At 55.0% G+C, this 13,645-nt stretch overlaps 3 protein-coding genes across 3 annotated transcripts; 2 read left to right on the top strand and 1 right to left on the bottom strand.

The window, feature by feature from the left end:
* The first annotated feature begins 570 nt into the window (after positions 1 to 570).
* Positions 571 to 8,017, top strand: IE81DRAFT_320047 (hypothetical protein). Its single transcript, XM_025512904.1, has 3 exons — positions 571 to 5,698; positions 5,760 to 6,604; positions 6,671 to 8,017. Exons 1-3 carry the CDS (start codon positions 968 to 970, stop codon positions 7,887 to 7,889), a joined length of 6,795 nt encoding a protein of 2,264 aa, XP_025372906.1. The 5' UTR covers positions 571 to 967; the 3' UTR covers positions 7,890 to 8,017.
* Positions 7,778 to 9,931, bottom strand: IE81DRAFT_320046 (hypothetical protein). The gene has a single exon (XM_025512903.1). The coding sequence runs from the start codon at positions 9,637 to 9,639 to the stop codon at positions 8,164 to 8,166; it is 1,476 nt and encodes a 491-aa protein (XP_025372905.1). The 5' UTR covers positions 9,640 to 9,931; the 3' UTR covers positions 7,778 to 8,163.
* A 1,350-nt stretch (positions 9,932 to 11,281) lies between these two features.
* Positions 11,282 to 12,987, top strand: IE81DRAFT_344636 (glycoside hydrolase; the record flags this gene model as incomplete). The annotated part of the gene is made up of 3 exons (XM_025515829.1): positions 11,282 to 11,379; positions 11,439 to 11,809; positions 11,894 to 12,987. The coding sequence occupies 3 exons, from the start codon at positions 11,282 to 11,284 to the stop codon at positions 12,985 to 12,987; spliced, it is 1,563 nt and encodes a 520-aa protein (XP_025372904.1).
* Positions 12,988 to 13,645: the final 658 nt, after the last annotated feature.

The raw sequence follows: 13,645 nt of genomic DNA, 5'->3' as shown, positions 1-13,645 counted from the left end.
TTGAGCTGAGTTAGGCTAATTCAGGCTTACTTAGGCTAACTTAGGCTTACTTAGGCTTGCTTAGGCTTACTTAGGCTTACTTAGGCTAACTTAGGCTTACTTAGGCTTACTTAGGCTAACTTAGGCTTACTTAGGCTAACTTAGGCTTACTTAGGCTTACTTAGACTAACTTAGGCTTACTTAGACTAACTTAGACTAACTCAGATCTACATTCAAGATTATAGAGCTGTAGCTGCATTTCTTGTTTGAGATCACCTCTCTGCAGCATGCGTTAAGCACCTCGGCGTCAAGTTTTGTTAATGGGCGCGTTCAACGCGTCTTACATTCAAGATTTGTGTTTCAGATCAAAATCTAAACTTGATCTTTCTTAGTTCTTCATGCACTTGATTCGAGATTAGTCACGCGACGCGCTGCTTATGCGAACCAAAATCTTGAATGAACAATCACGAATCATGAATCGCAGCATGACCTTCTCGACCACCCAGGACACGATGGCCAGGTGAAGCGCCAAATCGCACCTGTCTTCAAGCCCTCTTCATCTGACTTTTCAGCCCTTGCTGGTTGACATAGCCGCACTTGATTGCACTTGAGCAATCCGAGTCTAGATTTGCGGATTCGCAGGTCTAAAGTTGGCAGGTGAGTGATGGCTCGTTGCGGCTCATCACTGCATGCCGACGTCTCATGCTCGGAAGCTTTCTTGAGCGAATTTTATTCGAGTCTAGGGGTAGGTGCTGATCGTGTCGTCCTAATGTACAGACTGAGACCGACCTGACCGACCTCGGATGCTCCCTTACAAGATACCACTCGTTTCATCCTTAACGAGCAGCATGGTAATATCAATACCTTGCTGAGCTTGCGCACACCCCTTTGCTCTTCGACATCGTGCACAAGCTCAACACTAGATCAATATCCACAGACATCGCCACTCCCAGCACCTGTCTCATCGCACCTGCTGTGCTCTGTCACCATGAGTGACGCGACTCAGGCCTCGCCAACACCCGCGACACATGCTCATCCAGGCGCAAATGGCGATGCTGCAGAAGCTGCTTCATCCACACGAAGAGCAGAGGACGAAGCTCAAGCGCGCATCCTCATGGGAAAGGTCATTGAGCGCCAAAAGGATCATGCGCCCTACTCTGAGCTCATACCTTTGGCCTTGGCAATGACAGGTCAACAACAGCATCCTCTTTGCGGCAGGGACAACCCAGAACGAGAGACGGGGGAGGAGATGGGAGCGTCTAGGGAGCTTCTGTTGGAACTAAATGCGTGTATGCTAAGAGTTCGATCTTTCAAGACTATACCTCAGGTGGAAGAATGGCTCAGCAGAATGGCGGGAGCCATCTTCTCGTGCCGGGACTGCATGGACGTCTATATCATTGCCAAGGATCTGGCAAGAACGAAGTACTTGAGCTCCTACGCTCCAGGCTCCCTGACAAGGTTCTTTACCGCTATAAATCAATGGGAAGTCAGTCGATCACTAGAAATCTTGGATGGCAAGGGCGTAAAGCCAAGCGGCGCGTCGATCGACAGCCTTACCGAAAGCGAGCTGTATGCGGTCGTTGGTACAATCATGCCCTGCATCGCGGATCCCATCGAAGAGTGTCCGATGGCAGCGGACGAGCTTCTTCAGACGGTCGGCAGCAACTTGACCAGCGGTTCCGTGATGGGGCGCTGTTGCCCCGGTCTCCTTTCGCTGGCACTCATACCAGGCAAGGCCGAGACTAAAACAGAGAATAGCGACATGTCTCTCCGCGAATGGGCTCTCATGCAACTCTCCTCTGCAGACATCCGACCAATCCCAGCCAAGGTGTGCGCCACTCCAACTATGAACAGATTACGGGACTTCACAGAAAAGTACGCAGGCAATGCTAGATCGGACCTGTTGTCAAAGTTCGCACCATCGATGTCCAACAGCGAGTGCCCCATCGTGCCCGAGGACTCATCCCCCTCGCCCATCACAACTGCAGATCAGGCTGCGTCGTTGCTCTCCAAGCTCGGCGAAAGAGGCGGCGTGGCTCAAATCGAGCTGCTGCTGAATCAGCTCGGCCAAGTCTCCCGAGATACCCCACACATTTGGAAAGAGCTCGGGACTAGGCAGCAGAGTGCACCAGGGAGCTCTAGCGCCTCGGACAAGTCTGGCGGTGGCAGAGCTTTGGTGGGGCTCGCTTCGCTCCTCGACAATCCAGGCTTTTCCGATCTTTTTCAGAAAGTGGGGACAGGAAATGTCTATTGTCATCAATGGGCTAGCGATTTTCTGCTATCCCTGCGAGGTCTGTCCAGCGATGCGCCTGGAATCGGTTTAGCCTTCGAAGATGCGCTTCGACGGCTCGTCAACTTCGCCCTAGAACGTCAACAAGCTGCTCACTCGAGTCACGACGCGAAATTGGCTGCCGCAAGCATGGGAGTCACCTTGTTGCAGATAGCTATGAACGCTGACTTGTCCCCACGAGACACGAGCGTCGACTCGGTGCGCGCCAGGAACGATTCAGAACCCCAAGAAGCTACTTTGCCACAGACTTTCACCAAAGAGCCATGCCGAGATGCTGCTCTCAAGACCTGCGCACTCTATGCTTCGACCATTGCTAATCTAGCACTGCGTGGACGCTTACCGAACGACTCGACTGCGATCGCTCGCGAAGACGCAGCTCGACTCAGCGCACGCGACTTACTTGCTGCTGTTTACGAATTCGACGCCCGTCGCTTGGAGAATGCATTTGCTGAGCTAGGTACTCTTGCACGAGGTCACAAGAGCAGATGGGCATCTCGACGAAGAATCGCTCGGAGGCCTGGTGGAGGCGAGAGCGTCAAGAATCCGGATGGTCCTGGTCCCGCGGAGGTGTACTCTTCGGCGGCTAAGGACCCTTGGCCAGGCCCTGTTCTCTGCTCAGAAGCTTGGACAGAGGGAAAGAAAGCTTTTGCAGCGGAAGCAGACGCTGCATTATTCTTGAGACCTTTGGCAACGCTCAGCGTGCTAGTAGAACCTTCTCTTCAGACCCACTTGCTCCCGGAGTCAAAGGAAGCAGCGACGGAATATGCAGAGTATCGACAGATCTTGAAGACGTGCATCTTGAACTTGGGCAGGGCATTGCGCACGCAACGAGGGGCGCTAGCTTCGGCGCTGCTTGAAGTCGGCGATTCCGTCAGAGCGCCGCAGCTCCAGCACGTGTGCCAGGAAAACTCAGACGCCCTCGTCTGTGCAATTCTGTCTCCTGATGTCGAAGTCCACCGTTCTTCCCTCAACGTGGTTCGCGCCACTTTTGACGAGTCGACTTCTCGAGGAGAATGTCTGATGTCCCTGCTCAAGTTTAGCCCTGACTTGGCGCTCAAGGGACTGGATGACTTCTTGACCGCGTTCGTAGCAGCGACATCTATGCTTGTTGAAGCAAATGAGGCGGCGCGATCCCTGGTCAACTCGTTCGGCGATGTACTCGAGTGCCTGTGCTCTCCAACTTACGGTCTCTTGCGAGTCGGTTCTCCGCACTCATTTCTTCCAAATGAGCAGTGCATCGTAGATGCGAGAATTCCTCCGATTTGGAACTCTTTGCTTCAGGGCATCGCTAGCATCTTCCGCAACAGTCCAGCATGGGCTCAGATTGTTCCTCCCAACGACATGGTCTCGTGGTTCAGAGACGTTGTGCTCCTTGCCAACGATACGCTAGAATGCGTTGACGTCATGCGCGCAGCACTGTTGGACGTGGACCAGCAAGATGAGATAGTCACCGCTTTGGCCTTTCCTCTCGAGGAGGTGTGCAGCTTCCTCCGTCTCAACGACAAGGCCATTCTGGACGAGACCAAGGACTACGTCGTCAAGGCGCTAGAAACGTTCCGAAGCGCCAAGTATGGAATAATGTTGCCCCAGGTTGTCATGGATAGGATGCTCAATTTTGTCGAGTCTCAGCTGGCCGAAAGTGATTCCGCCGTCCGCAAAACCTTGCTGAGCTCGGCTGAGCTAGTCCTGCTGCGCGACCTACTCGGACCAATGGAGCTCTCAGACGAAGAAGGCGAAGACGAGATTCAGGTAGTCGAAGCGCACGCAAAGACTGTCGACAGGGGCAAGGAGCATCAAGAATCCTCGACTCACGCTCCAAGTGCCGCACCTGCTGCGCCTTCCTCGAGCCCAAGCTTTTGGCAAGCAACACCCCCTCAATCTCAGCAAAAGGAGGGCAAACAGAAGCGTCGACTAAAACAGCAGAAGCTGAACTTCTCACCCAGTCAACAAAGGCAAGCTATCGACGTTGATGCTTTGCCAGACGCGGAAGTCGACGATGTTCTCCACACCCCGCCGCTCCCGCAGCGTCCTCCAACAATCTCTTCGACTACCGCTCGCATCGGTGCGCCGAAGCCTCTACCGCGTGCACCTCCACCTGCACCCCGGAATGCGTCCGCTGGGCCTTCGAGGAATGCTTACACGCCCGCCGTCGCCACCGCTCCCAAGCGTCCAATGACGAAGCCACCTGGTCGGTCGGCACCCAGATCCTCAAGCTCTCTGCTCAGCTCAGCAAGAGAGCAGGTAGCTATGAGCTCTGCTCGATTCAGACCGAACAGCGCAAGTTACCGAGCATCACTTAGCACTGCGAGACAGTTCGGTAGTCGCCTGCCAACGGACAAGGAGTTGAAGGCTCCAATAGCTGGTCCGACTGCGGAAAGTCGCGTCACAGGTGCTCGCCCGGATGGCGGTCACGCTCAGAAGTTGGCCGCTGCTGCTGCAGCGAAGCAAGCGTCCAGTGATACGAGCGACAGCAGTGACGATGATGATCGAGAAGCGCGGGGCTTGGCGGCTCTAAAAGTTGGGGGATCGAGATCTCCCTACAAATCCCGCATGCCACCCGCTCCTCGGCAGCCAGCGAGGAGCACAGTGATCATCGAGGATCCGAACACCGAGAGGATGGCCAAAGAAAAGGCAGAGCAGGATCGCAAGCGCAGGCTAAGAGCTCCACCCGACTTTGCTCAGCTACATCGAGCGATCTTGTCTTGGGACTACTGGGCCGAAGGGGATTATCCACCAAATTCTACGTCGAATAACTTCAAGATCGGGCTGGCGAGATACAACAGCCCTGAGCAATACAAAGAAGTCTTTGGCCCTCTGCTGCTCCTCGAATCGTGGGCGCAGCTCCAAAATTCGAAGGAGGAGCTGACAAATCCTTCTGCTCGTTTCTTCACCATGGAAGTCACGGGCAGATCGAAAGTCGATGGATTCGAAGACATTAATGCGACGATTCCGACGGCATTGAACCAGTCCTACAGCGGTCTCAAGATGTCCTTTCAGGACACGGACGTCGTAGTGCTCACGCTCTTGGACGGCGCTCAGAAACCCAAAAAGATGCTTGCGAAAGTGGAAGCGCATCGGTATCTTGGCCAGGGAAGCAACGTGACCCTACGTTGCTGCCTCGGCCCTGCAGACAAGCAAGGCTTGAGCGGAAGTCTCAGCGTCAAGTCTCGTTGGTCTATCTGCAAGCTCTTCACGTTGACGACGCTGCATCGAGAATGTGCCGCTCTAATGGCATTTCAAGACTACGACTTGGTCGCAGACATCTTGCAGGGCAAAGCGGCGCCGAAGCAGGTTGTGCGAGATAACGACGCTCGCCAGGCCATGGACGCTTTCCAGGTCAATCGTCCTCAGGCTGAAGCGATCGTTGGGTCTTTGCAAGCCGACAGAGGCATCAGCCTTATCCAGGGACCTCCAGGTACGGGCAAAACGGTGAGTGTCACTCGAGTTCTCGCCTCTGAATAACCTGCGATCTGATCAGACTGGCTTTCAGAAAACGATTTGCTCCCTGATCGCACGGTTCATGGCAACGCGGAAAAATGCGCCGACTCCCATACATGCGGGTCGACAAGGCGTCAAGGAACCACGCAAGAAGATCCTTCTTTGTGCGCCGAGCAACGCCGCTATCGACGAAGTCGCGCGGCGTGCAAAGCTGCCCATGACTGACAAGCATGGCAAGACGATCAAGCCGACAGTGGTGAGAATCGGCAGGGAAGAAGCTCTGAACGTTAGCGTGGCCGAAATCTGTCTCGACGCACTTGTCGAGAATCGACTGGCTGCTCTTCAGGGTGGAAATAACGGCGTCGACGAGGTCAACACACTTGTTGCGGAGCTGAAGACGATTCGAGATGAAAAGGAGAGCAAGTCGAGACAGCTCGAGGATGCTAGGATCGCAGGAGTCTCTGGAGCAGCTGTCGGTCAGCTTCAAGCAGAGATCAAAGCGCTGACCGTCAAGCGCATGAATACCGCTGAAAAGCTGGATCAGATCAAGGACGCGAAGAGGACCAAAGCTCGTCAGCAAGAAGCGGACCGGCGCAGAGTTCAGGTCGAAATTTTGGCGGACGCGGATGTGGTTTGCACAACGCTCTCCGGAGCTGGCAATCCGATTCTGGCTGGCCTACCTTTCGAATTTGAAACAGTCATCATCGACGAGGCTGCCCAAGCTGTCGAGCTGAGCTCCCTCATCCCGCTCAGGTATGGGTGCAAAAGAGTCATCCTCGTCGGTGATCCAAACCAGCTGCCGCCGACCGTAATCTCTCAGAAGGCGGCACGTCTAAAGTATTCGCAGTCTCTCTTCGTCCGAATCTTTGATGCGCATCCTGATGTCTATCTCCTCTCGTAAGTCTTGCCGTCGTCGGTGCTGTCCAGACGTCTTTGACCCACTTCTGACCCATTCTGCTACAGCATTCAATACCGCATGCATCCCCTAATTTCAGCATTTCCTTCGCAGCGCTTCTATGATGGAAAGCTGCAAGACGGCCCGAGCATGGCCGAGCTCACAAAGCAGCCCTGGCATGGTACGTCCTTGCTTGCGCCTTTCAAGTTCTTCGATGCCCACAACGGCTCGGAAAAGATGGGTCGCGGCCACTCCATTGTCAACCGAGACGAGGCTTTGATCGCTGCCGCGCTTTATGACCGGTTGCGCCAGGAAGCGCATCGGGGCAGCGTGGACCTTGACTACCGAGTCGGAGTCGTCACAATGTACAAGGAACAGGTCTTTGAGCTGAAAAGGGCCTTCACGAACCGATTCGGCGCCGGTGTGGAGCAAACAGTCGACTTCAACACGGTCGACGGGTTCCAAGGGCAGGAAAAGGATGTCATAATCCTTTCTGCTGTACGCACCCAGTCCATCGGTTTCTTGTCCGACGCCAGACGTGTCAACGTCGCCCTTACGCGCGCCAAAAGCAATACTTTCGTCATTGGAAACGCCCAACTTTTGCGCAGAGATGATTTGTGGGGTTCGCTAGTCAGGCATGCGGAAGAGAGTGGCGTCCTAGAAAAAGTCGGACCTGGATCGTTTACCTACGGCGCGACGCAACGCCAGCAGAGCTTCGCACCTTCTGCTCCTCGGCATCCGAAGGCTCACAAGCAGAAGACACCGGTGTCTCAGACACCAGACTCTAGCACCGCAATGACGCCCGCAGAGCTTGCCAATGGCGGTCAAGCGCTCCGGCAAAATCACAACGGCAAGGCTAGAGATGGCACGAAGCGTCCATTTGACGAAGACGAAATGCGCAATCAGTCGCCTGTCAAACGGCCTAAATTGAGCAACGGTTTTAAGGATGCTCGCAAACACGGCAAAGGCAGTCACAGTTCCAAGTCTTCGTCCAGAGAAAGCTCTGCCTCGTCAGTCAGGAGCAACTCGAAGGTGGCCGGGCCCAGTCATCCGAAAAACCAGGCTAGCTCTGCGTCTAGACCGGCCTGTCCTCCGGACATTCCCGCGGCGAGAAGAGACAAACCACCAGAGATCCTTGCTGCGAGGAAAGATGCGGAAGGCGGTACCGAGGGTGCTGCAAGAAACGCTTCTGCCAATCGCCAGCAAGAACGAGGACGGCCTTCTGAGGCTGCCTTGAAGGCTGTGTTCAACACCAAAAAGAAGCGACGCTTTGCGCCAGGAGCTTGATGGCGCACCATGACCGCTGCGTCGCAAGCGACAGCACTCTCTCTGCTTTGCTAATGAAGTTTGATCGACACGTCACCCTTGCATCCTGTACACAACAAAAGTGCTCTCGCGATTAACATTTGCTGCTTCCAGCCTATCTGCCTTTCCATGAAGTGACGAGTGCGCCGGAGCGTGGGAGAAACGAGGACAGCATCGCAACTAAGAAGGTGCAGATCAATGTGCAAAAGGTGTGCAGTTGATGTAGCTGGACGCGGTCTTGCGCAAGCCGTGTAGATCACGCTGCACCGTCTGACGAAGGCGGGCCTGAAGGCAGTGAAGACTCGCGAATCGGCACCATGCTGCTTGCAGGCTCTAGCTGCCTTTCGCGGCCCGACGTAGCTTCATGTTCGAGGGCTTGCGGTGAAGATACATGGTCTTCATTAACCGGCCGCGCCTGCTCTGTTGTAAGAAGCGCCGAGCCATCTCCCCTGTTATGGCTCTCGTCGGCTTTTGACATACCAGGCCTGCCAATTCCTAGGATGGCTCGTTCGTCGTTGAGTTTCCTGAGCACTGTTCGATCCGTCGCATAGTGCCTCCGACGACGGCCCCTCTCCGAAAGCGTGGCTTGCAATTTCGCCTGTTCGTGCTCATTCTCGAGCTTGCTCGAATCCTGCCCCGCATTGCCGCGTCCGCTTCCTTCAATTCTCACTTTCTCGCGACTCGCGGAGGCTAAGCTCGCCAGAGCAGGCTTTCCAGTGCTACCTGACAGTGTTACCTCTCCTTCTGCCGCGCGTCTTTTGGACCCTCGACGACGTCTCGGCTTCCCATCGTCCTCACGCGCGGATGACCTCTGCGCCCGTTGAGGATGTTGGGTGCCAAGGAGAAATACCTCGCCATCGCCAAAGTCGGCTAGCCTGGGCTCATCGTGCTTGCTGGAGTTCGATTCTGCCCATGCCTGCGCATTCCTTGGCACACGGGCGATTTCCCGCGTGTAGGTCCGAGGATGAGGCGAGGTGGCTTCGCTGGGATGTAGGAGGTCCGACAAGGGGTTGTAGTTGGACATGTACCACCTTGAGGTATCGAGAGCGTCGCAAGTCTTCTCCTCCGAGAGCGAGTCATGCGAGCTAGAGGTCAGCATGACTGTCGGAACGACGAGCGGAGTCGATCTGGTAGAGGTTTGCCTTTTGCTGCGCCTCTGCTCGCTCGGTCCAAATTCAGAGGCGTCGATGATGCACCACTCTTTCTCGTCCTTGGCTCCACAGCGTTCCTGGCTCGTCGAAGAGAGATGATCAGGCACATTTGAGAATGCGCCATCCTTGTCCACTAGCAGCCATTGCGAGGAGCTAGACCTGCAGACGGACTCTCTCGCTGGTTCAGAATGCTCCCTCACGCCCAGGCGTGGCGACTTAAGTAGTCCACCAGAGATCCGCTTTCTCAGCGTTGGCTCCTGCCTTCGCTCTTTCGGTTCTGCGCACCAAGTCGTGGAAAGCCGTTGCATATCCACAGCAAGTCTGCTTGTAACCTCGCTTGCGTTCCCTTGCTTTGCGTTCATAGTCTGACCGGTGCTGTGGGCGCTATTGAAATGCTTCTCTTGCAACGGAGACCACATCCTACTCAGCTTTCTTCGCTTCGGAAGGCGTTCGGGCTGAGTCGAGTCTGGTGTTGACGGCATCACCAAACCGGCGATGACGCTGATCAGGTCCTCATCTGACAGTCGGGCGTTGACCAGACCTGCCCGGCTGCCATGCGGATGCTGTTCTTGGGCTGACATGGGCACTTGCGACTCTGTTGGAGCTGTGACGTGGGCAGGATGCTGAAAGGCAAGAGAAATGAAAGGGAGCCGAACGGCCGGGTTTCTGATTAGCGGTCGGATGAGCGGTCCAGGCTGATGATGTGAGTCAATCGCCAAGCTTGGAAGGTCTACGACGGAAGGTTAAAGGTCTGCAGTGATGACCCAAAGGGTCTGCGATCCGGACTACGTCCGCCGTGCACCTGACTCGACAATGGCAAAACCACAGAGAAAACTTTCCATTGCAAAGCGAGGCACGGCCCTGCGAACGGCACAAAGCCTTGGATGTTACGTGTCGATGCGAGAAGACATGCTGATCGACACGATATGCAATCTCATCACACTTGCCTGCCAACTAGCTGATGCCAGCCCCCCCCCCAAATTGGATGGCTCGTGCCGGAAGTTCCACACCTTTGAAGAGCACGAGGATCTTCGATGTGCTTTGAAGCTTTTTTCGAAGATCGGCATGCAAAAGCGCGTCGCGCTATTCACATTCGCCACTCTGGACGATCATGTTTTGATCGATTGGTGGTTTATCCGAAGGGCGTGGGAACGGAAGCGCCGTCATGCAGCAGATGAGACATCACGTGGTCTTTGCTGGGTACGGCCACGACTTCTCTCAGGACGCGCCCGCAGCGTCGCGCTATAGAAGTTCCCATTTGACCTTGACCTCTGTCCGCTCCCAACTTTCGAAAGCAAGTGTGACAATCGCATTTGCAAAGCACGAGCTGATCTGCAGTCATCAAGAAATTCGAGGACAGGGATACAGAGGTGCGGGTGTCATTCATTTGGGGGATGGCAAGCGCTGCTTGTCGAAACATTTGATCTGCGAGAAGATCTGGCCCTGTCGATGACATCGTTCCTGACCCACGGCGGCGCGTGCACGACACCCTCCTGCAAAGTGCTTGCTTCTCCGCGTTGCCCATCCATCCACCCGGACAGATTTCAAAATGCGGGGCTCCGCAAATCGAAAGGCACACCGGAGATCTGTACAGTTCAGATCTCCGAAAGCGCATCTCGCACTTTGCGAAGATTGGATGCAGCATGCTGGCAAGTCGATCGCTTGGAAGCCAAATTCTGCGAAGATCACCGGCGCTAATGCGGATGCATGTGAAGAACGCGTTGTCGGAGGTCAGGTGTTTGTCGGCGGGGGACATGCGCAGGCACTCATCATCCGCTCTCGTCAAACATCCTTACCAGATCCCGATGCTGCTTCTACGTAACTTGCCGATGCTCACCGAATGCCTGCCGCCTTCGAGCTTTTTCGGATGCCAAGTAGCAGCACGGACGATAGCCGGACTGCCAAGGTTCTGAGCCAAGGGCGATCTCGACCCCGCAAGTTGGGCAAGCCCATCTCCGACTTACCCCGCAGTACGTTCCATCCTTGCATCGTTCAAGCTTGTTGCTCCGAAAAGGAGGCAAGCAATGATATTGATGATGTCTACTCACGCCCATGGGCCAGACCGACAATCCTCATCCACCCAAAGCGGTTTTGCATAGGCACGAGTCCGACAAGTACAAAAGGCTTGATCTATCCCAGATATTCAAGACAAATCGTCTGGCACCGCACTTCCACCCAATTCATCTCAGTCCATAGCAACTTCTTGGCCCCCCCTTGCCCAACATGCCTTCTCTCTCACAGATATCCTCCCTCGTGCCGCTGGCCATGCGCGCACTTTCGCAATCTGGCATGGGCATCGACACTCCAGTCATGGGATACAAGTGAGTCGCAACAGTGCAGTGCGACAGTGGCTATCGCTGACCACTGCTAGCCCTCAAAGCTCCTACAATGACGTCCTCTGCTCGCCAACGGGTGCCCACATGTCCGAAACCATCGATGCGCTCGTCTCACGAGGCTTTCGCGATGCTGGCTACAAATTCTTCCAAATCGACTGCGGCTGGCAATCCCTCAACGGCACGCGGGGCTCCATCAATTCCTTTGGCGCCATCGATTACGACCAGCAGAACTTTCCGCAAGGCATCCGTCCCATCTCTGACAAAGCTCGTCAGAACGGCTTCACATTCTCCATGTACTCTGATGCGGGAGTGAGGTCCTGTGATACCATTGTACCTAGCAAGCGTCTGGGAAGTTATGGCCATGAAGCCGCAGACGCCAAGCAATTCGCTGACTGGAATGTCGAGTATGTCAAATGTGAGTCAGGCAAGCCTCTTCAGAGCCTGCTCATATCCACCACCTTGTTCGCTTACCTGACACCATCTGTTACCGACGATCTAGACGACTACTGCTATCCCGACTCTCCCGACCCTTCCAACAATGCACCCAAGGATCCCCGCAGCGACTTCGTCGATCGGTACCGAACCATGTGGAACGCACTGCAATCCAACAAGATCTATCGAATGCTAGTGTGTCAATGGGGAACACCGTTCCGCTCTTCTTCGGGAAACTTGCAAGGTCCATCTCAATGGACCGATCCCGTCTCCACCTCTTTCCGCCTGTCGGACGACATCAACAAAGACTGGGCCGCAGTGACTCGAATCATCAATCAGTCCATCCACATTGCCAATTCTGGCATCACGGGCAAGGGTCACTTTGCCGATGCTGATATGTTGGAAGTGGGCGCAAAGGAACTCACGATTGATGAGCAAGCTTCTCACTTCGCTTACTGGGCAATGGCAAAGTCTGCATTGATGATCGGCAGCAACGTCGCTAGCATGCCTGATGCTTCTCTGCGCATTCTGCAGAACAAAGCGCTGATCGCCATCAATCAAGATGCTCTAGCAAAGCCCGTCAAGCTCGTACAGCGATGGACTGGCGATCGCGACCTGTTCAGAGGTCCGCTGCAGAATGGAGACGAAGCGGTGCTGCTTCTCAACTTGCGCAATCAAGCCAGAAACGATCTGAGCATCGACTTGGCCAAGTCACTCGGTATTCGAAGCGCCACCATCGAAAATTTGTGGACCGGTCAAAAGAAGACGGGCGCGATGGGGGTGTACTCGGTCGGTAGTTTGGGTGCTCGAGGATCTGCGCCTCTTCGACTGAGCAACATTCAGCGCATCGCCACACCCAACGTTGAGGTGATCTGGAGCGAAGCTGAATCTGCCTCGTTGAGCGGCGGCGCAAGCTCGGCTTCTTGCTCCGGCTGCTCTGGAGGTACAAAGGTAGGCAACGTAGGTAATGGAGGCGCAGTGACTTTCAAGAACGTCGTAGCAAAGAGCACCACGTCTACGCTCCTTTTCGACTACATCAATGCCGACATCGGTTATTTGGCAGGTCAAGGTCAAAATGCTAGGAGCTTATCCATCTCCGTCAATGGTGCAGCGGCACAAAACGTCGATTCTGCCCATCAGCGGATACGATTGGAGCGCTGATGTGGCCAAGAATTTCAGAGTGGAATTAAAAGGTTTCAAGCAGGGCAACGGCAATACCCTGACACTATCCAACCCTTCCAGCTTTGGCCCGGACATCGATAGGGTCGGTGTCATACAAGCCTGAGCTTCGTTCCGCAATGTGCAATTCAATCCAATTCAGCAGATCGTCGCATCATCTCGCTCTTGAATTTTCTTTGCTGCCCCCACCTCTCCCCCCCCCCCCCCCCCCCCCCCCCCCCCCCCCCCCCTTCCCCGGGGAGCATGTGCTTCTCGTTCTTTTAAGCGCGATGCTCGAGACTTTTTGAGATGCTGACACCCTGCATGCGCGGGTATCGCTCTGACAGCTTTTCGTCGAGCAAGCCGCGCATTCATGTGACGTATGCGCAGCAATAGGGCCTCTTCCCCCTCGCCCCACCATGTACGGAGGGGCAAGGGCAGAATTGTCGCATTGATGTTTGTTCACGACACCGTAAAGGCATGATCGCGCAGAGAAGGTCGACAAGCGTGTCCGCTCGTCAATCAGCGCGGCAAGCAAGGAAGCCAGCCGCGGGTCAAACATCACTGTGAACCTGGCCGCCCTCTCAGCGAGGCGCTTTTCACGAGACACTCAAGACGATGCTGATCCTTCAAAGGACGCTTTACTGTCAATCTAGCAGGG

This window comes from Ceraceosorus guamensis (assembly GCF_003144195.1).
Source record: "Ceraceosorus guamensis strain MCA 4658 unplaced genomic scaffold IE81scaffold_4, whole genome shotgun sequence".
Lineage (NCBI taxonomy): Eukaryota > Fungi > Basidiomycota > Exobasidiomycetes > Ceraceosorales > Ceraceosoraceae > Ceraceosorus > Ceraceosorus guamensis.
The sequence above is the reverse complement of the archived record's forward strand: the minus strand, read 5'-3'. Positions and strand labels throughout refer to the sequence as shown.